The sequence below is a fragment of the Tachyglossus aculeatus genome, chromosome X1 (genome assembly GCF_015852505.1).
Source record: "Tachyglossus aculeatus isolate mTacAcu1 chromosome X1, mTacAcu1.pri, whole genome shotgun sequence".
In the NCBI taxonomy this organism is placed as follows: Eukaryota; Metazoa; Chordata; class Mammalia; order Monotremata; family Tachyglossidae; genus Tachyglossus; species Tachyglossus aculeatus.
Genome location: NC_052101.1, coordinates 118,705,777 through 118,733,452, shown reverse-complemented (window position 1 = coordinate 118,733,452; position 27,676 = coordinate 118,705,777). Strand labels below are relative to the sequence as shown.

The 27,676-nt window shown below is 50.3% G+C and overlaps 1 protein-coding gene across 1 annotated transcript; it reads left to right on the top strand.

Annotated features, from left to right (window-relative positions):
- Positions 1 to 212: 212 nt before the first annotated feature.
- Positions 213 to 26,631, top strand: SLC35E1 (solute carrier family 35 member E1). Its single transcript, XM_038772354.1, has 6 exons — positions 213 to 570; positions 1,422 to 1,492; positions 13,228 to 13,365; positions 14,092 to 14,217; positions 17,935 to 18,180; positions 23,386 to 26,631. The coding sequence occupies exons 1-6, from the start codon at positions 213 to 215 to the stop codon at positions 23,614 to 23,616; spliced, it is 1,170 nt and encodes a 389-aa protein (XP_038628282.1). The 3' UTR covers positions 23,617 to 26,631.
- Positions 26,632 to 27,676: the final 1,045 nt, after the last annotated feature.

The following is a 27,676-nucleotide window of genomic DNA, read 5'->3' as shown; positions in this document are numbered from 1 at the left end:
GCGCCTGGCGGGGCCCTGAGGCGCGCGCGGCGCGGTGGGGGGGGGGGGGGCGCGCGCCGTCCTTCCCGGGCGAGCCGGAAGTGACGTCAGCGCGGCGCGAGGCGCTACGTCAGCGGCCGGGGGCGCGCGCGCGCGCCTGTCCCCTCCCCCTCCCCCCCCTCCTTCTCTTTCTGCTCCGTGGCCGCGTCCTCGCCTCAGGCGGCGGTCGGAGGATGACGGCGGGCCCGGTGGGCGCGGGCGGCGGCGGGGCCCGCGAGGGGGCCCGGGTGGCCGCGCTGTGCCTGCTGTGGTACGCCCTGAGCGCCGGCGGGAACGTGGTCAACAAGATCATCCTGAGCGGGTTCCCGTTCCCGGTGACGGTGTCCCTGTGCCACATCCTGGCGCTGTGCGCCGGGCTGCCGCCGCTGCTGCGGGCCTGGCGCATCCCGCCCGCCCGGGGCTCCGGGCCCGACCCGCTCCCGCCGGGCTTCTACCCGCGCTACGTGCTGCCCCTGGCCTTCGGCAAGTACTTCGCCTCCGTGTCGGCCCACTTCAGCATCTGGAAGGTGCCGGTGTCCTACGCGCACACGGGTGAGCGGCCGGGGCCGGAGCCCCGGGGGGGCCCGGGGGGCCACCGAAGGCGGGACGGTCGAGCTGAGGAGACCCCAGGCTAGGGAGCGGGGCTCATCGTCATCATCATCATCATCAAACGTATTTATTGAGCGCTTACTATGTGCAGAGCACTGGACTAAACGCTTGGGAAGTACAAGTTGGCAACAGAGACAGTCCCTACCCAACAGCGGGCTCACAGTCTCAAAGAGGGAGACAGAGAACAAAACCAAACATACTAACAAAATAAAGTAAATAGAATAGATATGGACAAATAAAATAGAGTAAAAAAAAAAGTCGTATTTATTGAGCGCTGACTGTGTGCAGAGCTAGCTCTCTTCCTCCCTTCAAGGCCCTACTGAGAGCTCACCTCCTCCAGGAGGCCTTCCCACACTGAGCCCCTTCCTTCCTCTCCCCCTCGTCCCCCTCTCCTTCCCTTCCCCACAGCACCTGTATATGTTGGTACATATTTATTACTCTATTTATTTTACTTGTGCATATCTATTCTATTTATTTTCTTTTGTTACTACGTTTGGTGGTGTTCTCTGTCTCCCCTTTTTAGACTGTGAGCCCACTGTTGGTTGGGTAGGGCCTGTCTCTATATGTCGCCGATTTGGACTTCCCAAGCGCTTAGTCCAGTGCTCCGCACACAGTAAGCGCTCAATAAATACGATTGATGATGATGATGATGATGATGACGACTAAGCGCTTGGGAAGTCCAAGTTGGCAACATGGAGAGACAGTCCCTACCCCACAGTGGGCTCCCAGTCTAAAAGCGGGTCTAATCGCCGGCCCCCTCCCGCCTCCTCCGGCCCCTCCCCTTCCCGTTGCAGTGAAGGCGACGATGCCCATCTGGGTGGTGCTCCTGTCCCGGATCATTATGAAGGAGAAGCAGAGCACGAAGGTAAATGCACTTAAAAGTGGTGCCGAGGAGGAGCAGCCCAGCCTGGCTCTGTGCCCTTCTCCCCCACCCCCACCGGCTCCCCGGCAGCTTCGTGCCATCCCGCCGAGCTGGCCGGCCGATTCGCCCCTGCAAGCCGGTCGAAGGCCCGATTTTAGGGAGCCGAGAGCCAGAGACCCGGGAGCTCGACGTGGGCGGGGAACGCCGATCGTTGTGCGGGACTCCCCCGACCGCTCGGCGGATGCCATCGAACGGAGATGAACCCGGTCGCGGGGTTTACGTTGAAAGGACCAGCTCCCCAAAGCCGGGGGCCGTTCCCGGGGGGGGGCGGGGGGTCGTCAGCTGGGGTATGGGAGAAGCTAGTGGGTGCGGAAGACCGCCCCCCAGACTGGCAGCTCGTTGCGGGCCGACCCCGTCTCACGTGGCGCGGTACAGCGCTCCGCGCGCGGTGACCGCCACTGATGGATCGGCCACCCCTCGGGGAACTTTCAATCCGGCGGGGGAGGCGGGACACCGAATCAGTCGACGGATTAAGCCGGCGGTGCTCACCGAGCGGCTTAATGTTTGCGGAGCCCCGGACTCGGCGCGGGGGAGAGGACGGTACGATGGAGTTGGTAGACACCATCCCCGGAGCTTACGACCGAGGGGGAGACGAGCGTTAAAGTAAGTTAGAGGGAGGGGGAATGGGAGAGAATGAGGAGACGTGTGGAGGTGTGCCGTGGGGCCGGGGTGAGCATCAGGTGCTTAAGGGGTACAGCGCCCAGGCGACGCAGAAGGGCAGGCAGAGACGGGGGATGCGGCCTCTTGGTTTCAGTAGTAGCGCTTCGAAGATGGGAAGATCGGCGGGCCGTCAGGTGCGAAGCGGGAGGAAGGACGTTAGAGGCAGGGAACGTTTCGGTCGTATTGAACTTCCCCCACGCGCTCTGCAGATGGTGAGCGCTCCGTAAATACCGTCGATCGACTGATACGGGCAAGGGGCGGGCCGGGGGGGTGAGATAGACGAGGTCAAGGTACAGTGAGGAGGTTGGCGTTGGAGGAGCGAGGTGCGCGGGCTGGGTCGTGGGAGGAGATCAGCGATGGGAGGTGGGGGAGGAGGGGCGGGGGGGCTGACCTCAAAGCCAGTGGTGAGGAGTTTCCGTTTGCCGCTGAGGTGGATGGGCAACCATCGGAGGATTTTGAGGAGTGGGAAGACGTGGAGTGGATGGAGACAAGATCCAGCCAGCGGAGCGAAAGAATGGTCTCTGAGTGACCGCGGTACTGTCGGCGTGGGGTCGAGCCGCAGGAGCCTCCTCCCCTTTTAGGGCAGTGGGAGACACAAGTGCCCGGCATCGCCCGGTAGGACTGGTTGTTTCTCAAAAGGAAACAAGTTACAGGCACTGCCTTGTACAACCCTGCGTGGCGAAAGTTGTGGTTCCAAAAATAACCGTTTGCGGCCTTTGGGTTTTCCGTAACATCAAATGTCCAGATGCCCCAGATTACAGAGAAGGCCACGGCACCGTGGTGCTCTGCTGAACGCCCGATGGCTCCGTCAGACCCGGGTGATGGAGCGTGCCTTTAGCGCGTCCGTTTTCGAGAGGCCGAAGTCCGGTTCTCGAGGCGTACGGCTATGTCATTCGTCAAACAACGGTTCCTAGGTGCCCTCTTGTCACACGTGGCCCGGCCCCAAATGCAGCCGGCTGAAGGCGATGAGAGGTAGAGGTTTGCATCCCGGCTCCTCCAATTGTCAGCTGTGTGACTTTGGGCAAGTCACTTAACTTCTCTGTGCCTCGGTTACCTCATCCGTAAAATGGGGATTAAGACTGTGAGCCCCCCGTGGGACAACCTGATCACCTTGTAACCTCCCCAGCACTTAGAACAGTGCTTTGCACATAGTAAGTGCTTAATAAATGCCATTATTATTATTATTATCCAGAAGGGTTGGCGATAATGACAGCGTCACTTTGGGAAGACTCCTTGAGACGGGCGGGAGGAGCCCTTACCGGAAGCACCGGGGAGATGGGAGAGGGGGGCTGTCGGTAGAGAGACAGAGACCTCTTTCCTCCTTCCTGCTATTCTGGGATCGAAATCCTCTACAGCCAAAGGGGCCGTAACAGGTCGGAACTGTGGCAGCAAAGAGTCTAGATCAACAGACTTAGTAAGCGCTTAAATACCATTATCATTATTATTATTGTTATTTGCCAGGCACTGTTCTTAGCACTGGGGTAAATCCCAGCTAATCAGGTTGGACGCAGTCCCACATGGGGCCTGCAGTCTTAATCCCCATTTTACAGATAGGGTAACCGAGGCACAGAGAAGCAAAGTGACTAGCCCAAGGTCACGCACAACAGAAAAGTGGCAGAGGAACCGCGGTCCTTCCGATTCCCGGGCCCGGGCTCTATCCACTGAGCCACATCGCTTCAACAGACTTGTGAAAAGCTAGGAAAAGCACTCTTTCGGCCCCCTAGGACTCTATTCTATTATCCTCCCCTAAGCATTTACTACAGTGTCCTGTCCATAGAAAGCGTTCAGTAAATACCGTCGGTGGAGCGATAGGGCTGCGAAGGAAGTGGCTTAGCGGAAAGAGCCCGGGCTTGGGAGTCAGAGGTCGTGGGTTCTAATCCCGCCTCCGCCACTTGTCCGCTGTGGGACTTTGGGCAAGTCCCACAACTTCTCCGTGCCTCAGTTCCCTCATCCGTAAAATCGGGATTAGGACCGTGAGCCCCACGTGGAACAGCCCGATTGCCCTGTGTCTGTCCCAGCACTTAGAACCGTGCTTGGCGCATAACGAGCGCGTAACGAATACCGTCATTATTATCATTATGATCTGGAAGCTAGAACTTCTCCTGGCTGCCCGGTCCCGTCCAGCAGTCGGGAACTAGTTCTCCCCGGAATGTCTGAAGCAGCGGGGGCAACTCGGAGGCTTGGCGGGCTGCCTGTTTTGTTTTTTTTTTTTGTCTGTCTCCCCCCTTCTAGACTGTGAGCCCTTAGTTGGGTAGGGACCGTCTCTATATGTTAATGATTTGTACTCCCCAAGCGCTTAGTACAGCGCTCTGCACACAGTAAGCGCTCAATAAATACGATTGAGTGAATAAATGAATGCGTCACACCTTTCGGTGAGCGGGGTGCTGTCTGGAGGCTGAACCCCTAATGGGGCTCCTGGCTGCAGCTCTGATGGCGACATCTGTTCAGCGCTTTCGACATAGCCCACTGTTGAGGGACTGTCTCCATATGTTGCCAACTTGTACTTCCCAAGCGCTTAATACAGTGCTCTGCACACAGTAAGCGCTCAATAAATACGATTGATGATGATGCCAAACACCATACTGAGCTCTGGGGGAACTACGAGGTCATCGGGTCAAACACGGTCCCTGTCACTCCATCGGTGGTATTTAGCGAGCGCTTCACGGTGTGCGGGGCACCGTAATAACAATGGCGGTATTTGTGAGGCGCTTACTAGGTGCCAGGCATTGTACTAGGCGCTGGGATCAACACAAGCAGATCGGGTCGGCCACGGTCCCTGTCCCACGTGGGGCTCACAGTCTTAATCCCCGTTTGACAGATGAGGCAGCTGAGGGCCAGAGAAGGGAAGTGACTTGCCCAGGGTCACACAGCAGGCAAGCGGCGGAGCCGGGATTAGAACCCGTGAGCTTCCGATTCCCTATCCACCAGGCCGAGCTACTTCTCTAAGCTCTTGGGAAAGTACAGTACAACAGAGTCATTGGACCGATCCCTGCCCACAAGGAATTTATAGCCTCGAGGGGGAGAACGGACATTAAATAGTCGCCCTTGGGGCCCGTGCTTTTGTCCCGGGGCCATGAACCAGAAACGAATGGCCTCAGCGGAGGGAGAAGACACGCTTCTGGTCCATCCTTATCTCAGCCTTAAATTAGGGACGCTGGCTTGGGCCCCAGCCTGATTTGGCCCCAAACTCAAGCCAACCAGTCGTAGTCATTGAGTTCCTACCGTGTGCAGAGCACTGCACTAAGTGCTTGGGAGAGTACAGTAGAACAACTTCAGAGAAGCAGCGTGGCTCAGTGGAAAGAGCCCGGGCTTGGGAGTCAGAGGTCACGGGTTCTAATCCCGGCTCCGCCACTTGTCAGCTGTGTGACCTTGGGAAAGTCATTTCACTTCTCTGGGCCTCGGTTACCTCATCCGGAAAATGGGGCTTAAGACTGTGAGCCCTATGTGGGACGGACTGTGTCCAACCTGACATATTTGAATCTACCCCAGCGCTTAGAACAGTGCTTGGCACATAGTGAGTGCTTAACAAATGCCATTATTATTGTTATTATTATTATTATTAACAGGCAGGAAATGGGAGCATGCTGGCAAGAGCATGGGCTTGGGAGTCAGAGGTCGTGGGTTCTAATTCTGACTCCGCCACTTGTCTGCCCTGTGACCTTGGGCAAGTCACTTCACTTCCCTGGGCCTCAGTTACCTCATCTGTAAAATCAGGATTAAGACTGCGAGTCCCACGTGGGACAGGGACTGTATCCAACCTTGTATCTACCCCAGCGCTTAAAACAGTGCTCGGCACATAGTGAGCACTTAAATACCAACATTATTGTTATTATTATTATTGTACTCTCCCAAGTGCTTTGTACAGTGCTTTGCATACAGTAAGTGTTCTATAAATTCAATTGAATAAATGAATGAATGAACGGACAGAGTTGCTAGACACATTTTCTGCCCACAACAAGCTTACAGTCTAGAGGGGGAGACAGACGTTAATAGAAATAGACTACGGATATGTTTTAGACTGTGAGCCCACTGTTGGGTAGGGACTGTCTCTATATGTTGCCAACTTGTGCCTCCCAAGCGCTTAGTACAGTGCTCTGCACACAGTAAGCGCTCAATAAATACGATTGATTGATTGATATGTATGTTAAGTGCTGTGGGGTAAGGGAATGGTGAATTAAGGGAGCAAATCCAAGTGCAAGGGTGATGCAGAAGGGAGAGGGAGAAGTGGAAATGAGGACTTAGTTGGGGAAGCCCTCTTGGAGGAAATGTGCTTTTAATAAGGCTTTGAAGGTGGGGAGAGTAAACGTCTGTCGGTTACGAAGAGGGAGAGCATTCCAGACCAGAGGTAGGACTTGGGTGAGGGGTCAGCGGCGAGACAGATGAGATCGAGAGTCAGCTAGTAGCTTGGCATTAGTGGGACAAAGTGTGCAGGCCGGGTTGTAGGAAATCAGGGAGGTCAGGTAGGAGGGGGCAAGGTGATTGAGTTCCTTAAAGCCAACCGTAAGGGGTTTCTGTTTGATGTGGGCCCTAGGTGGGCCGCCACCAGAAGTTCTGGAGGCATGGGGGAAACACGGACTGAATGATTTTGTAGAAAAATGATCTGGCCCGCAGAGCGAAGTATGGACTGGAGCGGGGCAAGACAGAAGGCAGGGAGGTCAGCAAGGAGGCTTGATGCAGTAATCGAGTGCTTGGGTTAACGTGGTAGCGGTTTGGATGGAGAGGGAAGGGTGGGTTTTAGCGGTGTGGTGAAGGTGCGACTGGCAGGATTCGAAGACAGATTGAGCACATGGGTTGACGGAGAGAGATGAGTCGAGGATAACGCCAAGGTTACGGGCCCGTGAGACAGGGAGGGTGGTGGTGCCATCTGCGATGATGGGGAAGACAGGGTTCGGGTGGGAAGATGAGGAGTTCTGTTTTGGACGCATTAAGTTTGAGGTGTCGGCGAGACATCCAGATAGAGATATCCTGAAGGCAGGAGGAAATCCGAGACTATGGAGAAGGAGAGAGATCGGGGCTGGAGACGGAGATTCGGGAACCACAGCCCATTCTCTGCCTCAGTGGGAATCGAGTTCCCTGCCAAGTTTTTGGTTTTGTTTTTTTTCTTTTTCTTTAAGTGGTGTTCGTTAAGCACTTACTATGTGCCAAACATTGACCTTGGCGCTGGGGTAGATAAAAGATAATCAGGTCGGAGACACAGTCCCTGTCCCACATGGGGCTCCCGGTCTAAGTTAGAGGGAGAACAGGTATTGAATCCCCATTTTCCCTATGAGTCAGTCAGTCATATTTATTGAGCACTTACTGTGTGCAGAAAACTACCGAGCGCTTGGTAGAGTACAATATAACAGTGCAGCAGACACGTTCCCTGCCCACCACGAGCTTACAGCTTAGAGGAGGAGACCGGCATTAAAATAAAGAATTTATTTATATGAGGAAACTGAAGCCCAGAGAATTGAAATGACTTTCCCTAGATACCCAGCAGACGGGTGGCAGAGGAAGGATTAGAACTCAGGTCACCTGATTCCCAGCCCTTCGCTGTTTACACTAGGCCACCCGGATTCTCCGTGTTTCCCCCTCCGCAGCCTCCACTTGACTTTTCGAGGTAGCAGGCTATGCAGTGGTAATGGTATTTATGGAGCGCCTGCAGCATCCTGTACTAAGCACCTGGGAAGTACAACAGAAGCAAAAGACATGTCCCCTGCCCACAAGGAGCTTACGTTCTGCACCTACGCACAAGCGCTGAGGAAGGTCATAAGTTAATACTTGAGTACAAAAGGCGGCCGAGGGATCGAGAAGATGGTCGGGGAAGGCTGTTTGAGGGAGGTGGGATTTAAAGATGGGGGAGGGCTGAGGTCTGGCAGATGTAGAGGGGAGGCGAGTTCCAGGCCCTTGGGCTGACATAGGCCGGTGGTCAGATGTCGGGCAAGACGAGGGAGGGTTGGATCCAGAAGGTGGGCTTGGGAGGAGTGAAGAATGCCAGCAGGGAGTGGGGAAAAGCCTTGAAGCTAGTTGTGAGGAGCCTGGGCTTCATATGGAGGGAAGTGGGCCACAGTCGGAAGGGGTTGAAGAGAGGGGAAATGTGCGCCGAGCAGTTTCAGTCCACTTCCCTTGACGTAGGGGTGTTGGGGGGAAGGGGGAGTGGGGACGGGAGATGGTGACTGAGCGGCCGTGTTCCCAACCCCTGCTTATGACCGTATGAGTCTCTGGAGCTGCTTCCCCAATACCCTGAATGCAAATATTTACTATTAATAATACTAGTTTGAATAATGGCATTTGTTAAGCGTCTACTCTGTGCCAAGCATTGCACTGAGCCCTGGCGTGGATACAGTGCGATCAGATCAAACGCAGTCCTTGTCCCACGTGGGGTTTACAGTCTAAGGGGAAAGGGAAACCATTACTGAATCGCCATCTTACCGAGAAGGGAACCGAGGCCCAGGAAAGTTACAGGACTTGCCCAAAGTTACCCAGCAGGCGAGTGGTGGGGTTGGGATTAGAACCCAGGTCTCCTGACACCCAGTTCTGTGCTCTAGCCACCAGGCCACGTTGATTCTCATGGTGCGTGCGTCTGCTTGGTGGCTTTCCCAAGTTGTGTGTGTGTGTGTGTGCTTCACCAACCTGTGTTTTGTGTGTCTGTGTGGTACTCTAAAAGACCCTGTTCGTGTTTGTGCGTATGTCCGTGTGGCTGCTTCACCAACCACACATGTATGTGTCTGCATGGCCGCTTCATGGACCCTGTGGGGGCACACGCGTGTATGTGTAGAAAAGCAGCGTGGCTCAGTGGAAAGAGCCCGGGCTTTGGAGTCAGAGGTCATGGGTTCAAATCCCAGCTCTGCCAGTTGTCAGCTGTGTGACTTTGGGCAAGTCACTTCACTTCTCTGGGCCTCAGTTCCCTCATCTGTAAAATGCGGATTAAGACTGTGAGCCCCCCATGGGACAACCTGATCACTTTGTAACCTCCCTAGCACTTAGAACAGTGCTTTGCACATAGTAAGCACTTAATAAATGCCATTATTATTATTATTGTTATGTGTCTATGGGCAGCGTCATCGGCCCTGTGTGCATCTATGCCTGTATGTGTCATAGAACAAGAACCTGGGAGGCAGATGGTCATGAGTTCTAATCCCCGCTCTGCCACTTGTCTGCTGTGACCTTGGGCAAATCACTTCACTTCTCAGGGCCTCAGTGCCCTCATCTGTAAAATGAGGGTGGGGATTGTGAGCCCCACGTGGGACAGGGACTGTGTCCAACCCGTTTTGCTTAGAGCCACCCCAGCGCTTAGTACAGTGTCTTGTAAACGCTTAACAAATGCCATCATTATTATTATTATTCTTCACCGATTCTGTGTTCTTGCTTGGCCCTTTGTGCTGCTTCACGAACCCCAAATTCATGGGTGGGCCTCTGTGGCCATTTTGGGGGGGGGGGGGGGAGGGAGAGAGAGAGAGAGAGAGAGAGAGAGAGAGAGTGTGTGTGTGTGTGTGTGTGTGTGTGTGTGTGTGTGTGTGTGTGTGTGTGGTGGCTTCACCGACCCATGAATCTGTGGGCCTGCGTGATGACTTCAGGGACTTCATATGCATGTTTGTATGTCTGTGTGTCCACTTCTCCAGCCCTGCATGCTTGTGTGTTTCTGCATGTGTCTGTGTCTGGCTGCTTCACAGCCCCGAGCATGTAGTATGTATGGAGTATGTAGTGTGTGTGCGTCTGCAAGGCCTCTTTCCTGACGCCACATGCTCGCGCCCTTCTGTGGATCTGTTAGTCTGCGTGGCCCCTCCCACAACTCCCACTTCTCCCACCCTCTGCATATGGACCTGCCCGTGCGTCCACTTTACTGACCTCGTATGGGGGGTGACCGTCTCCACGTCCCCCTTCCTGATTCCCGTGTGGGGAGTCTCTTCCTGTCCATTTCACTGATCTTGCATGTCAATCAGTTGATGGTATTTGTTGAGCACTTACTGCGTGCAGAGCACTGAACTAAGCGCTTGGGAGGAGTACAGTGTAACAGAGTTGGTACACACTCTCCCAGCCTACAGCGAACTTACAGTGTGGAGGGGGAGACAGACGGACAATATAAATGAGTAAATTATGGCTATGTACATGTGTGCTGTGAGGCTGAGGGAGGGGGGTAAATACAAGTTGCAAGTGCAGTGGCCGCACAAAGGAGTGGGAGAAGAGGAAACGAGGGCCTAGTCAGCAAAGACCTCTTAGAAGAGATGTGCTTTAAATAAGGCTTTCGATGGAGGGGAGAGCGAACGTCTTTCGGAGGTGAAGAGGGAGGGCGTTCCGGGCCAGAGGCAGAATCATCATCATCATCAATAGTATTTATTGAACGCTTACTATGTGCAGAGCACTGTACTAAGCGCTTGGGAAGTACAAATTGGCAACATATAGAGACAGTCCCTACCCAACAGTGGGCTCACAGTCTAAATGTGGGCAAGGGGTTGGTGTCAGATGAGATCGAGGGACAGTGAGTAGGTTGGCATTAGAGAAGCAAAGAGTTGGGGCTGGGTTCTAGTAGGAAAGCAGCAAGGTCAGGCAGGTGGGGGGCAAGGCGACTGAGCGCCGCGTAGCCGATTGTGAGGAGTTTCCTTTTGACTTGGAGGCGGATAGTAATAAGCAGCGGGGCTCAGTGGAAAGGAGCACGGGCTTTGGAGTCAGAGGTCATGGGTTCAGATCCCGGCTCTGCCAATTGTCAGCTGTGTGTCTTTGGGCAAGTCACTTAACTTCTCTGGGCCTCAGTTACCTCATCTGGAAAATGGGGATTAAGACTGAACCCCCCTGTGGGACCACCTGATCACCTTGTAACCTCCCCAGCACTTAGAACAGTGCTTTGCACATAGTAAGCGCTTAATAAATGCTATTATTATCATTATAACTGTGGTATTTGTTAAGCGCCTATGTGCCAGGCACTATGCTAAGCGCTGGGGTGGATACAAGCAAATCAGGTTGGACACAGTCCCTGTCCCACGTGGGACTCACAGTTTCAATCCCCAGTTTACAGATGCGGTAACTGAGGCCCAGAGAAGCGAAGTGACTTACCCAAGGTCACACAGCAGACGAGTGGTAGAGCTGGAATTAGAACCCATGACCCACTGTGCCATGCAGCTTCACAGGCAACCTCTGGAAGTTCTGGAGTGGAGAAACCTAGACTGAATTTGTAGAAAAATGATCCCGTCAGCAGAGTGAAGTATGGACGAGAATGGGGAGAGACAGGAGGCCAATCCAGTAATCAGCACAGGATAGGATAAGTGCTCAGATTAACGTGGTAGCAGTTTGGATACAAAGGAATGGGCGGATTTTAGCAACGTCGAGAAGATTGAACTCTCACGGTTTGATGACAGATTGAATACGTGGGTTGAATGAGAGAGATGAATCAAGGGTAATGCCAAGGTTTATGGACTTGTGATGGTGCTGTATGCAGTGAAGGGAAAGGCAGAGGGAAGACAGGTTTGGGGTGGAAAGGCAAGGAGTTCTGCTCTGACCGTGTTAAGTTTGAAGTGTCGGCGGGACATCCAAGTGGAGACGTCCTGAAGGCAGGAGGAAATGTGAGACTCCAGAGAGGGAGAGAGATCAGGGCTAGGGATGTAGATTTGGGAATCGTCCACAGAGAGATGGTAGTTGAAGCCATGGGAGCGAATGAGTTCTCCGAGGGAGTGGGTGTAGATGGAGAATAGAAGGGGATCCAGAACTGAGCCTTGAGAGACTCCCACATTTAGGGGGTGGGAGACGGGAGGAGCCCGCAAAAGGCTGAGCATCCAGAGAACTAGGAGGAGAACCAGGAGAGGATGGTGTCAGCGAAGCCAGGGGTGGATAACCTTTCCAGGAGAAGGGGGTGTTCCACAGTGTCGAAGGCAGCCGAGAGGTTGACGAGGACTAGGGTGGAGTAGAGGCCGTTGGATTTGGCAAGAAGGAGGTCACTGGGGACTCTTGAAAAGGCAGTTTCCCTGGAGTGAAGGGAGAGGAAGCCAGATGGAAGGAGGTCAAGGAGAGTATTGGAGGAGAGGAACTTGAAACAGAGGGTGTAGACGACTCGCTCGAGGAGTTTGGAGAGGAATGGGAGGAGAGAGATGGGCGATAACTACAGGAAGCTGTGGGGACATGGTAGGGGTTTTTTTAAGGATAGGTGAGACATGAGCATGTTTGAAAGCAGTGTGGAAGAAGCCAGTGGAGAGCAAAGAGTTTAAGGTGGCTGTTAGGGAGGGAAGAAAGGAAGGGGCAAGCGCTTTGTTAAGGTGCGGTAGGATGGGGTTGGGGGGCTCAGGTAGGGGGGTAGATTTTGAGCGGAGGCAGGAGGTCTCCTCTTGATATACTGCTGGGAAAGATGGAGAGTTGAAGAAGGGGCAGGAGAAGGGAGGGACTGGAGAGGACCGGGGAGGTTTTAGGAAGACAACACCTAATGGTTTCAGTTTTCTCAATCAAAGAGGTAGCCAGGTCATTAGGGGCAAGAGATGGGGGAGAGGGGATTGCTGAAGGACAGGGATGGGCTGATCGGAGGGAGGGGATTGAGGGGACGTGGTAGGGTAAGAGGATTTTAAGCATTGCAGGTGAGGTCATCGACGGCAGTAACTGCTTTATAACTGCATATTTGCAAGTGTCCATATGCATCTGTGCGTCCTCCTCCCTGATCCCGCGTGTGGCTGTATGCCTCTCATTGGCCCCCTAACCCCGGTTCCTAGGATTCTCTCCCCTTGATGTGCGGTCACTGATTCTAGGGGATCAGAGTTTGTATTAAAGAATATGAATCGCAGAACTAATTTTGAGGACCGTGTCCCTATTTTCAGAAGGTTCTGTTTTTTCAGTCCCGGTGTAGTGAATTCAGCAGACTTTGCCTTTCGAGCCAAATCTGTAATTCTCACAGTGATTTCTTTCTAGGTCAAGGACGAAGAGATGGAAGGATTTGCCGTGTTTTCGTGTGTGGTCACTGTTCTGTGGGGATGACAGTTCTTACGGGCAGAAATCCGGGAATACGATGTACTTAAAACTGCTAGTTCCTGAGGCTAAATTTCTCTCTGTTCTTCCTTCCTCAGGTTTATTTATCCTTAATTCCTATCATCAGTGGTGTCCTGCTGGCTACAGTCACTGAGTTGTCTTTTGATATGTGGGGTCTCATCAGTGCTCTGGCAGCAACACTCTGTTTCTCACTTCAAAACATATTCTCCAAAAAGGTATCTGTTAGCCGTGGGGTTTCTGTTGATTTCCTGGGCGTGTGAAATATTTCTCTGCTTGCCTTTCATTCTTCTGAAAGCAGCTACTTGCCGTTTGGCCCGAAAAGCCAGCCAGAGAAAGTGCGTGCCTGTTTACGTGTTTTGATGTCTGCCTCCCCGCTTCTAGACTGTGAGCCCATTGTCGGGTAGGGATTGTCTCTATTGCTGGATTGTACTTTCCAAGCGCTTAGTACAGTGCTCCACACACAGTAAGCACTCAATAAATATGATATGGTGGAGACTCCTACTGCACTGAGGCGGTGTACTCTCGGGGTGGCGGATAAAGAAGAGGGATGGTGAGTTAGGCCCGATGCCATTTTCCCTGGGCCCTCAGCCACCTGCCTCAAACAACCTTGAAAGATAAAAGTTAAAGACGAGCTGAGAGGACGGTGCCCCGGGACTATTTCTCCCCTCAAAACCCCAAGCAACAGTTCTCATCGGGTCTGGAGTGACTCGCTTCTACCTCCTGCCTTGTTCTGCAGGACCGAACCCTCCGCGCTCCTCTCCGTAGTCTCTGTGTTTGGTCCCATTCGGGAAACCGGGTTGAGGGGCAGAGCATGAGTCTGGCAGCTGGCTCGAATCCTTCCACACCGGGCAGGGTTTTAAACCGTCACCCCCTGGGTTTCAACTTCCTCCTCTGCCACTGTCAATATTGATCATGAACTCGGAGTACCTCTGTGCTTTCAGGTATTGAGAGATTCCCGGATCCATCACCTTCGGTTGCTGAACATCCTGGGTTGCCATGCTATCTTCTTTATGATCCCAACATGGGTTTTGGTGGACCTTTCTTCTTTCCTAGTAGAGAATGACCTGGTAAGTTGGAGCAGAAAATCCCATTTTTTTCCCTGATTGGGCGGCATTGCCATTTGGAAATCACTTCACGTTAATGGTCCTTTCTGTTTTTGCTGGCACCTGATCATCTTTGAACGGATGCCTTTATTTTACACCTAATTTGAGACTGGTGTCCCCACACACCTGAAAGAACCTGCCCCCCTCCCCAACCCCACCCCTTGACCCCCGCTGCCCTGTGCCATATGGAGTTTTCAAATACAGCTGTTGACAGATCAAGAGAAACAAGGAAGAAAGTAGAGCTTAATGTTCCATTATTTCAGTAGAAGTCTTAGTTGAGGTAGTAGTCTTAGTAGAGATAATAGTCTTAGTAGAGGTAATAATCTTAGAAGTAATAGTGGTGTTCGTCTAAGTAGCTGTAACAGTACTAGCACAGGCCAACTAAGCCTAAAGAAACCTGAGGTGATGTATCAGTCGGCATCAGGGGAGTCACGCACACAGCCGAAACATCTTTTTGGCCAGACAGAGGTGGAGCGACAAAAACCAGAAAACCCAAATTAAAAAAACAGGAACGCGAATTGTCGAAGCCCATCTTGGTGTATTCATGTCAAGGCCATTTGGGGAGGGGTGGGTTTGGGGGAAGGAAATCAGGCAGAGGGCCTGGAGGTGGTGGAGACTTCTCGGGTGACAAGAAGCCAGATGACTTAAGCTCAGGCTCTGGTGGATTCCTTTTGGCTTTGAATGTAGTTTTCAGGTGTTTGTCCTGCATGATTGTGGGGTGGTAATCCCAAGCCCTAGAATGTCAGCTGGTGTCTTCTAACCAGTATCCCACTTCAAAACAGAAAGTCTGTATTTGGAAGTCGTTTTCAGGCTGGAAGAAAATGTGTCACTGTCTGCAGAGTGGGTGGGGAGGGGTTGCCATGCAGAGAATGGGTCACATGTTCTAGTATTAACTGTTCATTTCTCGCATACTTTTTTAGCTTCAGCCTATACGGAGACAGGAATGGAGTTTGTTCTGTCTTGTTGAGGAGGATTCAGGGACTGACTGTGCTCCACTTGGGGGTTTATGGAACTTGGGGCTTGCTTACTTCAAGCGTTACGAAGCGGGTCTCACGGGAGGGGGAAGGGAGGATTTTAAGAAATGTCGTTAGGGTTAGAGGGTTTTAGTGATCTCGTGAAGGTAGAATCGACAGATTAATTATGTGGGTTGAATGAAAGAGATGAGGATTATGGATTTGTGAGACAGGAAGGATATAGTGGTGTTGTCCACAGTGATGGGAAAGACTGTGGGAGGTTAGGGTTTGGGTGGGAAGATGAGAAGTTCTGTTTTGGACATGTTACGTTTGAGGTGTCTGCGGGACATCCGAGTAGAGATGTCCTGAAGGCAGGAGGAAATGTAAGACTGCAGAGAGGGAGGGAGATCAGGGCCGGAGAGGTCGATTTTGGAAATCGTCTGCATAGAGATGGCAGTCGAAGCCGTGGGAGTGAATGAGTTCGCCAAAGGAGTGGGTGTAGATGGAGAGTAGAAAAGGATCCAGAAGAGTTAGCAAGTGGGCGAAAGAGGAGGAGCCCGCGAAAGAAACTGAATGATCAGAAAGATAGGAGAACAAGGAGAAGGCAATAATAATAACGATGGTATCGGTTAAGCGCTTACTATGTGCCAAGCACTGTTCTAAGCACTGGAGTAGATACAAGGTAATCAGGTTGTCCCACATGGGGCTCACAGTCTTAATCCCCATTTTACAGATGAGTTAACTGAAGCGCAATGTCAAGGAAGCTTAGGCTGGACAATGTTTCAAGGAGAAGGGGTGGTCCACGATGTCGAAGGCAGCTGAGCGGTTGAGGAGGATTGGAATGGAGTAGAGGTCATTGGATTTGGCAAGTTCAGTGGAGGGAAGGAAGTGGGAGGCAGATTGGAGGAGGTCAAGGAGAGAACTGGAGAAGAGGAAATGGAGAAAGCGGGTGTAGACAGCTTCGTCATAGAGTTTGGAGAGGAATGGTAGGAGGGTTTGGAGGCAATGCCTGGAGGGAGCTGTGGGGTCAAGGGTTTCGTTTTGTTTTTTTTGTGTGTGTTTTTTTTTAGGATAGGGAAGGCATGAGCATGTTTGAAAGCAGTGGGGAGGAAGCTATTGGAAAGTGAACGCTTGAAGATAGCAGTCAGGGAGGGAAGAAGGGACGGGGGGTGAGTGTTTCGATAAGGTGCGGAGGAATAGGTCGCAGACACAGGTGAAGGGGGTGGATTTTGAAAGGCGGCAGGAGATCTCTCGAGATACTGTTGGGAAAGATGGGAGAGTTGAAGAGGGTGTAGGTGGAGGACAAGCCTGGAGAGGAGAGATTTTAGGGACATCACACCTGGTGGTTTCAGTTATATCAAAATATATGGGCCAGGTCATTAGGGGCAAGAGATGGGGTCAGGGGGCAGGGCGACAGGGGGTTTGAAAAGAGATTTAAACATCCGTTGTGTTGTACTCTCCTGAGCGCTTAGGACAGTACTCTGCCCTGTACTAAATACCAACGATTGATTGGGACAGCTGGAGTAGGCAATGGACATTGGAGTCAATAAGGATGGAGAAATAATGTTGCCGGGCAGAGGAGAGGTCAGAATTAAAGCAGGCGAGGCTGAATGGGAGACGGATGAGGTCAGCCACATGTTTGGATTTCCAAACATGCTCTACATGCTCTACAACTCCAGTACAGAAGTGGAGGAAGCGTTTTGTGGAGGTGATCCAGGGTTGTGAGTTGGTATGAGATCGCTGGAAGGATGGTGTAGCTAAGGAGTTAAGTTCAATGGACAGGGCGATGATGAGGGCAGTGATTTGCGTATTAAGAGAAGGTCATTTGTGTATGGAGACCAAATGGGCCACAGTGACTTTAGAGAATTGGAAGGGTTAAAAGATCGGAAGTCTTTGTGTGGGAATAGACAGATTTGCCGGGGGGGCGGTGTGTGTGGGAGGGAAGGTAGGTGAGGAGGTTGTGGTCCGAGGAAATTTCAGAGTTAGTGAGGGTAGAGATTGTAATAATAATAATAATAATGGCATTTATTAAGCGCTTACTATGTGCAAAGCACTGTTCCAAGCGCTGGGGAGGGTACAAGGTGATCAGGTCGTCCCACGTGGGGCTCACAGTCTTAATCCCCATTTTACAGATGAGGTAACTGAAGCACAGAGAAGTCAAGTGACTTGCCCAAAGTCACACAGCTGACAAGTGGCGGAGCCGGGATTTGAACCCATGACTTCTGACTCCAGAGCCCGGGCTCTTCCCACTGAGCCACGCTGCTTCTCAGTGACTAGAACTTGTACAGTGACTAGAGGTGATTTGCAGATGAGGAAACAGAGAAGTGAAGTGACTCATCCACGATTACACAGCAGGCGAGTGGCAGGGTCAGCCTTCGAACCCAGGTCCTCTGACTCCCGGGCCTGGGCTCTTTCCACTAGGCCAGACTGCTTCTTGAGATCGTTAAGAATCTGCTGCCTGGGGAGCAGATCTATTTGTCTCCTCACTTGGCTGCTGCTTCTGCTCCTGAAAGAACCGTGGTGAAATGAAATGCTTACCGTGGTTTTTTCAGCAGCCGCCAGTCGAGGTGACCTAGAGGACTATGGGTTGCCTCGTTTGCCCCCGAGAAGTATGTAAGCGGTTATTTTCTGCCCCGTTTTGCCTTTGTTCTTTCACACAGCAATTCGACGTCGAGAATCCTCTTTGAAATGGCATTTTATATTGTGCCCCTCTCCTTCCTCTTCGTAGAATTCAATATCCCAGTGGCCGTGGACATTAATGCTGCTGGCAATCAGTGGATTCTGTAACTTTGCCCAGAATGTCATTGCCTTCAGTATTCTGAATTTGATCAGCCCTCTGAGTTACTCTGTGGCAAATGCCACCAAAAGGATCATGGTCATCACGGTTTCCCTCATTATGCTACGCAACCCAGTCACCAGCACCAACGTTCTGGGCATGATGACGGCCATCCTGGGGGTCTTCTTGTACAATAAGGTAGGTATCTGTATTGGGCGATCCCCTCAAGTTTGTGGTAGCTGAGAGAAGTTAGGATTACGTATGCCTTTTGTGGCACTACAGAGTTGGAGTTAACTGCTTAGTGAGCGGGAGCCTTGAATTGCAAAATCTGCCATCGAAAGCCCACGTATCGACAGTAGCAAAGAACTGGATGAGTTACGGGATTATGACTTTCCCTGTATGACTTAAAAAAAAACTCTTAGCTCTAAAGCGTCTTTGGGAAAAGTTGGCTTTTGTGTGTGGGGGCGTGGGGAGGCCAGGAGGATCTGTTTTTGTTTGGATGTGGATAATAATAATAACCGTGGTATTTAAGCGCTTATTATGTGCCAAGCACGGTACTGAGCGCTAGGGTAGATACAAGATCATCAGGCCCCACATGTGGCTCACAGTCGAAGTGGGAGGGAGACCAGGTTTTGAATCCCCATTTTGCAGATGAGGGAACGGAGGCACAGAAAAGTGAAGTGACTTGCCCCGGGTCACCCAGCAGGTAAGTGGTAGAGCCGGGATTAGAATCCAGGTCCTCGGGCTCCACTAGGCCACAGCCTTATAATGCCACGTATCGTAATTCCTTTTTTGCTTCAGTGAGGCCTTTTGGGTGACCGCGGTATTGTGCGTGATTAGGCTGTTTGTCCAAGAACTCAGCAATCCATCACTTAGCCTCCTGAGTGCTAAGCACTACATTAAGAAGCGTTTGGGAGAGGGCCACAGAAGTAAGACTTTCCCTGCCCTCAAGTCACTCGGGAAACCTCATCTGAAGCTTCTTTATAGATCTCAATTAGCCTCCACGTCATTATTATAATGAGTGTTAAAAGTCTGTATAAGATCTAGCAGTCAAATTCTTCATCGCTGTCAACAGGCTAGCCAGTGTTTATCGTGGAGCCGGCTCAGCGGCCCCGGGCTTTTAGCCGTTTGTGATGGTTGAGAAGTTGGCGGCGGACTGCCAGAGCGACACGCCGTGCAGTGCTCTCGGCCTGGTTCCTAGACACCCACCACGCCAACCATCCCCAACCCCAGCCGTGAAGGGTGTGAAGGACTGGGCGAGAAATCAAAAGCCAGAAGCGTGGGTCGAGGCACCGTTCCAGCGAATATCCCCTTGTAGTAGTGCGGGAGAGTCCCAGGGTCAGTGCTAATCCATCAATCAGAGCTGTTCCCCGAGGGCCTACTGTGGGCTGAGCGCTGTCTTAAGCACTTGGTTGAGCAGAGAGCAGGCCGTCTTTGACTCGGGATATTTTAAGTTACGACGAACGGCACTTTTGTTTCCAAATTGACCCCCGTTTCCGCTTTAGGGGACATGGGTTTCAAGTTTGCAGCGCTAGCCTCCTTCACGGGGGTTCCTCGACGGATTGGCGCACGTTACTCGGGTGAAATCCTGCCAGGTGATCCGCTAAAGTAGCCATACGTAGCAGCTCCCGGTGGAACGTCTTCATCGTTGAAGTGACAAGATGGCCCAATCTTCCGGCCAAGGGCGTGGGGCAGGGGAAGAGGGAGGCGGGACGCTCCGGGGCTCCATTGCTCTGCACATAGTAAGCGCTCAATAAATACGATTGATGATGATGCTCCGTATCCGAGAGGGGCCGTGTGCTCGGGGACAGTCGCGCATATGAAAAGAAATCAAAAATGCCCCGGCACTGGCCAGCCCCGCTTCTACCCATCCTGAGCCCCCCACCTCCCCTCTGTGCCCCGAGAAGTCTGCCGCATTCATTCAGTCAGTAGTATTTATTGAGCGCTTGCTGTATGCAGAGCACTGTACTGAGCGCTTGGAAAGTACAGTACAGCAATGGAGAGAGAGAGAATCCCGGCCCACAACGGGCTTACAGTCTAGAGGGGCAGGGGCAGCGGGGCTGGGGACAGGGAAAGCACCGATCAGAGGGTGCAGCCCATAACCGTGAATTAACCCCTCCAGTTAGGTGAAGAAAGATCAGCTAGGGATGCCCAGGGATGGCCATAATTCAATCGAACACCCATATAGTGTACCCCTTTATGATACTAGCACCAGGGGTCGAGGTGGTGATAGGAGGAGAGGGAGGGAGTTACCCATGGGTGCCTCCGAGAAATGGGAAAACAATTTTTCAAAGCTGTTTTGGGTGAGGGAGGCGGGTGACCGTTCACTAGGTAGAATAACCGGGGAGGGTCAAAACACCCGCTGTATTTCCAGCGACGTAAAAGTCGGCCCTCCTGTTGCGGAGCCTCTTCGACATATAAATACGTCAATGGTGCCATACTACTCGTCCAGAATTGAGCAAGTATGCAGTTCTAGGTGATTTTGGTCAACCTTGGTGCAGGAACCAATCCCTCATTCATAACCTTGTTCCACTGGAAAAGAGCTCCCGTTCACCACGTTGGAACTAAAGATGGAGTTTTCTGGAATCGATTTGAGTCGTAGGTCCAAAGATTGCCCGTCGAGGTAAGAGACATGGTCCCTGCCCTCAGCGTGTTTGCAGTCTAACAGGAAAGATACCCGGCCACAAATTGTTTCCAGTTAGGGAGTAGGAGGAAAGAACCAGAATAATGAGTATGGAAAATGGGGTGGGGGGGAGAGGTGTAGGGGTGTGTGTGTGTGTGTGTGTGTGTGTGTGTGTGTAAGCTCATTGTGGGCAGGGAATGTGTGTGTTATATTGTACTCTCCCAAGTGCTTAGTTCAGTGCTCTGCACACAGTAAGTGCTCAATAAATGCGATTGATTAAACAGATGAAAGTGCCTAGAATGGCTGACGTTACGTAAGTGATATGGTGGGTACGATATTAGTCACTGTTTGGCCACCCCTGATCCATTTCTTTCCAGTGCCTTAGACTCCTTTCTACCTGCCTGCCATGGCATTGTTTGATCTAGCTGGGGCCACTTTTAAATTGTTTACGGAGGGGCAGCAGTGAAGATCGTCCCTTCTCTACCTTCCCTGGGTCTTTCAAAGCCTTATTGTGTTTTGGGGAGAGGCCCAGATGACATTTAGTGCAGTAGTGTTTTTTTGTTTTTCTTTGGTTTTTGAAAAATGGTATTTAATAATAATAATTATTATTATGTTATTTGTTAATCGCTTACTATGTGTCACGCACTGTTCTAAGCGCTGGGGTGGATACAAGCAAATCGGGGCTTTTGGGTTTTTTTTATAGCATTTATTAAGCACTTACTATGTGCAAAGCACTGTTCTAAGCGCTGGGGAGGTTACAAGGTGATCAGGTTGTCCCACTGGGGGCTTACAGTCTTAATCCCCATTTTTACAGATGAGGTAACTGAGGCACAGAGAAGTTAAGTGACTTGCCCAAAGTCACACAGCTGACAATTAGTGGAGCTGGGATTTGAACCCATGGCCTCTGACTCCAAAGCCTGTGCTCTTTCCACTGAGCCACACTGCTTCTCAACTAACTGTGGGTTAGACACAGTCCCTGTCCTACATGGGCCTCACAGTCGTAATCCCCATTTTATAGATGAGGGAACTGAGGCCCAGAGAAGTGAAGTGACTTGCCCATGATCACACAGCAGTCAACTGACAGAGCAGGAATTAGAACCCAGGTCCTTCTGACTCTCAGGCCCGTGGTCTTTCCACTAGGCCATGCCGTTTCCCTAACCCTTTCATTCATTCATTCATTCATTCAGTTGTATTTATTGAGTGCTTACTGTGTGCAGAGCACTGTACTAAGCGCTTGGGAAGTACAAGTTGGCAACGTATAGAGAAGGTCCCTTCCCAACAACGGGCTCACAGTCTAGAAGGGGGAGACAGACAACAATACAAAACCAAATGTATTAACAAAATAAAATAAATAGAATAGTAAATATGTACAAGTAAAATAAATAGAGTAATAAATCTGTACAAACATATATACAGGTGCTGTGGCGAGGGGAAGGAGGTAGGGCGGGGGTGATGGGGAGGGGGAGAAGAAGGAGGGGCCTCAGTCTGGGAAGGCCTCCTGGAGGAGGTGAGCTCTCAGTAGGGCCTTGAAGGGAGGAAGAGAACTAGCTTGGCGGATGTTGGGTGGGAGGGCATTCCAGGCCAGGGGGATGACGTGGGCCGGGGGTCGACAGCGGGACAGGCGAGAATGAGGCACGGTGAGGAGATTAGCGGCAGAGGAGCGGAGGGTGCAGGCTGAGCTGTAGAAGGAAAGAAGGGAGGTGAGGTAGGAGGGGGCGAGGTGATGGAGAGCCTTGAAGCCGAGAGTGAGGAGTTTTTGCCTGATGCGTAGGTTGATTGGTAGCCACTGGAGATTTTTGAGGAGGGGGGAATCATGCCCAGAGTGTTTCTGCACAAAGATGATCCGGGCAGCAGCGTGAAGTATGGATTGAAGTGGGGAGAGACAGGAGGATGGGAGATCAGAGAGGAGGCTGATGCAGTAATCCAGTCGGGATAGGATGAGAGATTGAACCAGCAAGGTAGCGTTTTGGATGGAGAGGAAAGGGCGGATCTTGGCGATGTTGCGAAGGTGAGACCGGCAGTTTTTGGTGACGGATTGGATGTGAGGTGTGAACGAGAGGGCAGAGTCAAGGATGACACCAAGGTCGCGGGCTTGTGAGATGGGAAAGATGGTAGTGCCATCAACAGTGATGGGAAAGTCAGGGAGAGGGCAGGGTTTGGGAGGGAAGATAAGGCGTTCAGTCTTGGACATCTTGAGTTTTAGATGGCGGGCAGACATCCAGATGGAGATGTCTTGAAGGCAGGAGGAGACACGAGCCTGAAGGGAGGGAGTAGAGAGCAGGGGCAGAGATGTAGATTTGGGTGTCATCAGCATAGAAATGATAGTTGAAGCCGTGGGAGCAAATGAGTTCACCAGGGAGTGAGTGTAGATAGAGAACAGAAGGGGACCAAGAACTGACCCTTGAGGAACCCCTACAGTAAGGGGATGGGAGGGGGAGGAGGAGCCCGCGAAAGAGACTGAGAATGAACGGTCGGAGAGATAAGAGGAGAACCAGGGGGGGACGGAGTCTGTGAAGCCGAGGTTGAATAGCGTGTTGAGGAGAAGGGGGTAGTCCACAGTGTGGACCTTCATTGCTGGCGCTCTACCCTGTGCACATCCCCCATTCTTTCAGTTTGAATTTTTACTCAACCTTTCCAAAGAGCTCCGGTGTGATGAAGGCACATCACGCAGTGTTCATTTACTGCATTTAAAAAACTCTCCTTTTGTGATGTGGTGTAGGTGTTATGGGAAAATACTAAACACTGACTCTACTTTTATTCTTCTTCTTCTTACCATCCAGACAAAATATGATGCAAACCAAGAAGCAAAGAAGCAGCTTCTCCCCGTTACAGCTGGGGACCTCGTGAACCTGGAACATCATCGGAACATACCTGAAAAATCTCAAAATGGAATTCTTTTCCCCCAACATGGAGACTATCAGTATGGCCGAACCAGTGTCTTAACAGATCACTTCCAGTACAATAGGCAGAACTATCCAAACACGTACAGCTTAAATCGATATGACGTCTAAGATCATAGAGAACAGAGAGAGACTGTTTTGAGGTTCCTTCCCCCCCCGCTCCCGCCCCCCAGCCTCAGCAGTATCAGAAATTTCTGGCTCGCCAGTGAATGTAAAAAAAACAAAAAGCCGTGATTGCGCATCTTCTGGAGTTGGGAAGATGCATGATCATCAGAGGTACAGGTGTTCTCTTCCACCAAACATATTCTTATGCATGGAGCAAATAATGTAATCTGTCTGGAACAGGGATTGTACCAGTGTCGCAAGAGGCGTAGAATCGGGTAAAAGGTAAACTTAAAAAAAACTTCGGCATGGATATCCACGTTGCGGTATTTCCTCTGAGAGCCTGTTTTCTGAGGATCGTGTGGCTAGGAAGACGGTGGCCAGTGTTACCTCTCTGACCTTGACTGGCCTGACTGTACAGATTTTTAAGTTCTCCCCTTTGTGTTGCTATCTAAAATCCCCGAGAAAAACTGAAATGAACTTCCCCAGTTAGCGTTAAGTTCTTCCTCTTACTATGCACCAGCCCTGTGCTCAGCATTTAGCAGTAGAAATTTGAATTTCACTTCACAGCATCTGGAGGAATTGATGACAGTCTATTACCTATGGCATATACACAAAAAAATCTTCTGATCTTTATAGTCTTAATTAACGGTAGTCCTTTTACAAGTCAGAATATTCCCCGGTAACGGAAAGAAGCCATTAGAAAATGGTTATCCAGTTCACTTTCACTGGGATTTGCTTCCTCTCTGTCGTGAAATTCGATCACACTTGGTTCCCTTGTGATCCACGTCCCCGACGAGCCCCACGTTAAGGGAAACATGCGTCGGAGTATGCGCAAATGACCTCACATGGGGTTCTCTCCAGACAGATGCGTACTGTTGAAAGAACGTTCCCCAAGTCGCCAACAGTGTTTTAGTCAAAATGCATAGAGAAAATATACAGTATGGAAGAACTAAGGGTATTGACGGGTTCACTAGGGAGGAAATCAGGCGGGCAGAGGACGCCGAGTGACTCATGAGAAGGATTTTGCACTTTTCTATAATGATAATTATGGTATTTATTAAAAGCTTAGTCTCTGCTAAGCACCAAAGTGGATACCGGGTAATCGGATTAGAGGCAGCCCCTGTCCCAGTTAGGAAGAGCAGGTGTCTTAGTACCATTTTATTGATGAGGAAACTGAGGCACAGAGAGGTTAAGAGACTTGCCCAAAGTCACACAGCAGGCCAGTGGCAGACCTGGGATCAGAACCCAGGTCTCCTGACACCCAGGCTCCGGCTATACTGCCCACCTACCCTCTACCACTCCTGATGGTGTCCGAACCCCTTTGAATCGAGATGTTTTTAAACAGTTGATTTTATTCTACTTTTGTCTGCCTCACTGACGTTTCTATGTAAAGTTACAGTTTGTTATGCATCACGTCTTTTAATTTCAGACCGATTTACTGTAATCATCGAACGAAATAAATTAACCGAGAATGTTTCAAAAGCCCTGGGCTTCCTTAGTATATAAACCATGACGATATTTGCATTTGGCCTAAAGGTGAATTTTCAAGAACTGTACATTTCTGGGTCTTGTGATCACATCTAGGCATCCAAATATAAGATTTCTGGGCCGTTTGATTTCTAAATAATTAGAGCAAAAGCGAGTCTAACTTCTCACAGCAGCATTATCGGATTTGTTAGATGATAGTTATAGGGGAAGAGGAGCATGATTTCTGGAAGAAGCTTTTTTTTTTTCCTTGGATGTGGTCATGAGGTTGGAACTACCCCCCCCCCCCTTTTCTCTTTTTTGGTAATAATGGATCATTTCCCTTTCCCATCCATCCTATGATGTGTAAAGAAATGAGGCTAGGTTTTTTTTCCTTTAAATTCTAAGTGCCAGGCTATCCCAATTAAAATTATTTTTACTCACTGGCTGATTGAAATTGGCTGTTAAGTCCTAAAGAGCTTGTTTTCCCCTATTCTAGAATATTTGTTTGGCATAGGTGTCTGATCGGGATGTACGATGAGGCCTCACTGATAATGGAATGAGATATTCAGTTTTTTTGTATGGGTCCTGTAATATTTCTTGTAAATCTGTGTTCCCACTTTTCTGTGGTGGTATTTTTTTAAAGCGAAGGGGAAGTAGGAAAGCAAAACGAAAACCATTCTAGATCGTCGGCGAGGTTAGATTCTGAAGTTGGTATTTTTTAGTGTGCCAGAGAGAGGACATTACTAAGTGAATTCTTTGTTTCACTAGCACAGTGAAAGTTCCTGGCTCTATTTTAGTTTCCAAGGACATTACTCAAATTCTAAAATGATTGTATCTGCATTCAACAAAAATGAAGTTTCTGATCTTGCAGTTTATCTTTTAATTTAAATGTTTCCTTTTGCAATGAGAGATCCTACTCTAAAATGAAGCAACCGCCCGGGTTTACAATGGTTTGTAAATGAATAAATGGCATATTTAACTGTACATATGTTTATGGCAAGTGCATACACTGGAGTGAAATTAGACAATCATGTATGACGACAACCCTCCCGCTAGATCAAAGGAAAGGAAATCATTTTCAAAGAATATGAGGTAGCTCAAAGTACGTGTACATAGAACTTTAGCCATTCAGTGAGACTCGGTTTGGTTTTTACCTACCCTATCGTATATGGTAGTTTGTCTTTATCGCCAGACATTTACGTGAGGAAAATGAAACTAACCCTTCGAGGAGGAATGTTTGATTTAGGAAGTAGCACTTAACAGCTTTTCTAAACCCACGAAATTTTGCTATGCATCTAACATAAAACCGTGAAAGAGGGATGTTTCTCAAAATGGCCCGTAACTGGACTTAGGACACATCGTAGTGTAATGGTCTTAAATAGAAGCATTATTTAAATACTTGAAAATTTGCGGACCTGTTTTAAATGATGTTGCACTTGTTTCCAAGTCTGAGATGCTTATGAATTGTTCTGTGAAAGTTCATTCTTCATGTTATGTATATTTACTGATGGCGTTTACCAAAAAAAAATAAATAAATGACCATCCATGGGGAAATGGGACTGTTTGTCTATTTGTTCAGACTTCTGAATGAACGGGTTTTTGAAAGAGTTGTTTGCTCACAAGAAGCGTTCCAGCTACGGGTGTCAACTTTCTGTTTTGAAGATGGGGGTGAAGCTTTGAGAGGACAAAGGTGGAGGAAGAAAAAGAAGAGGAAGAAGGGGAGAGAACAAAGGGAAGGAGAGAGGGGACATAAAGGTGCTTGCTGGCGTTATTCATCGTCAATCGTATTTATTGAGCGCTTACTATGTGCAGAGCACTGTTATTTCTCTATATATAGAGTATATAGAGTATAGCACTTTTATTTTTCCAAAGCATGGTTATATCAATTATCTAATTGTATCCTCAACAGTCCTGGGAAGTGGGGAGAAACAGGTGTTAGTGTTCCCAATTTACAGATGAGGGGACTGAGATCTCGTAACGGCAGGGGCTGCCTGCCAGCACCATTGGCACCCAGGTAGCTCACTGGAGCCACAGAGAAGCAGTGTGGCTCAGTGGAAAGAGCCCGGGCTTTGGAGTCAGAGGTCACGGGTTCGAATCCCGGCTCCGCCACATGTCTGCTGTGTGACCTTGGGCAAGTCACTTAACTTCTCTGAGCCTCAGTTACCTCATCTGTAAAATGGGGATTAAGACTGTGAGCCCCACGCGGGACAACCTGATCACTTTGTATCCCCCCAAGCGCTTAGAACAGTGCTTTGCACATAGTAAGCGCTTAACAAATGCCAACATTATTATTATTATTATTAGATGCCACAAGGGGCCTGGCTGAAGGACACCGCAGTTCCACTTGTCCCGACTTTGAATTCACAGGAGAATAACAATAATAACAATTGTATTCATTCATCCCGTCATATTTATTGAGCGCTTACTGTGTGCAGAGCACGGTACTAGGCGCTTGGAAAGTACAATTCGGCAACAGAGACAATCCCTACCCAACAACGGGCTCACAGTCTAGAAGGGGGAGACGGACAACAAAATACAACAAGTAGACAGGCACCAATAGCATCAAAAGAGATAAATGGAATTATAGATAGGATACACA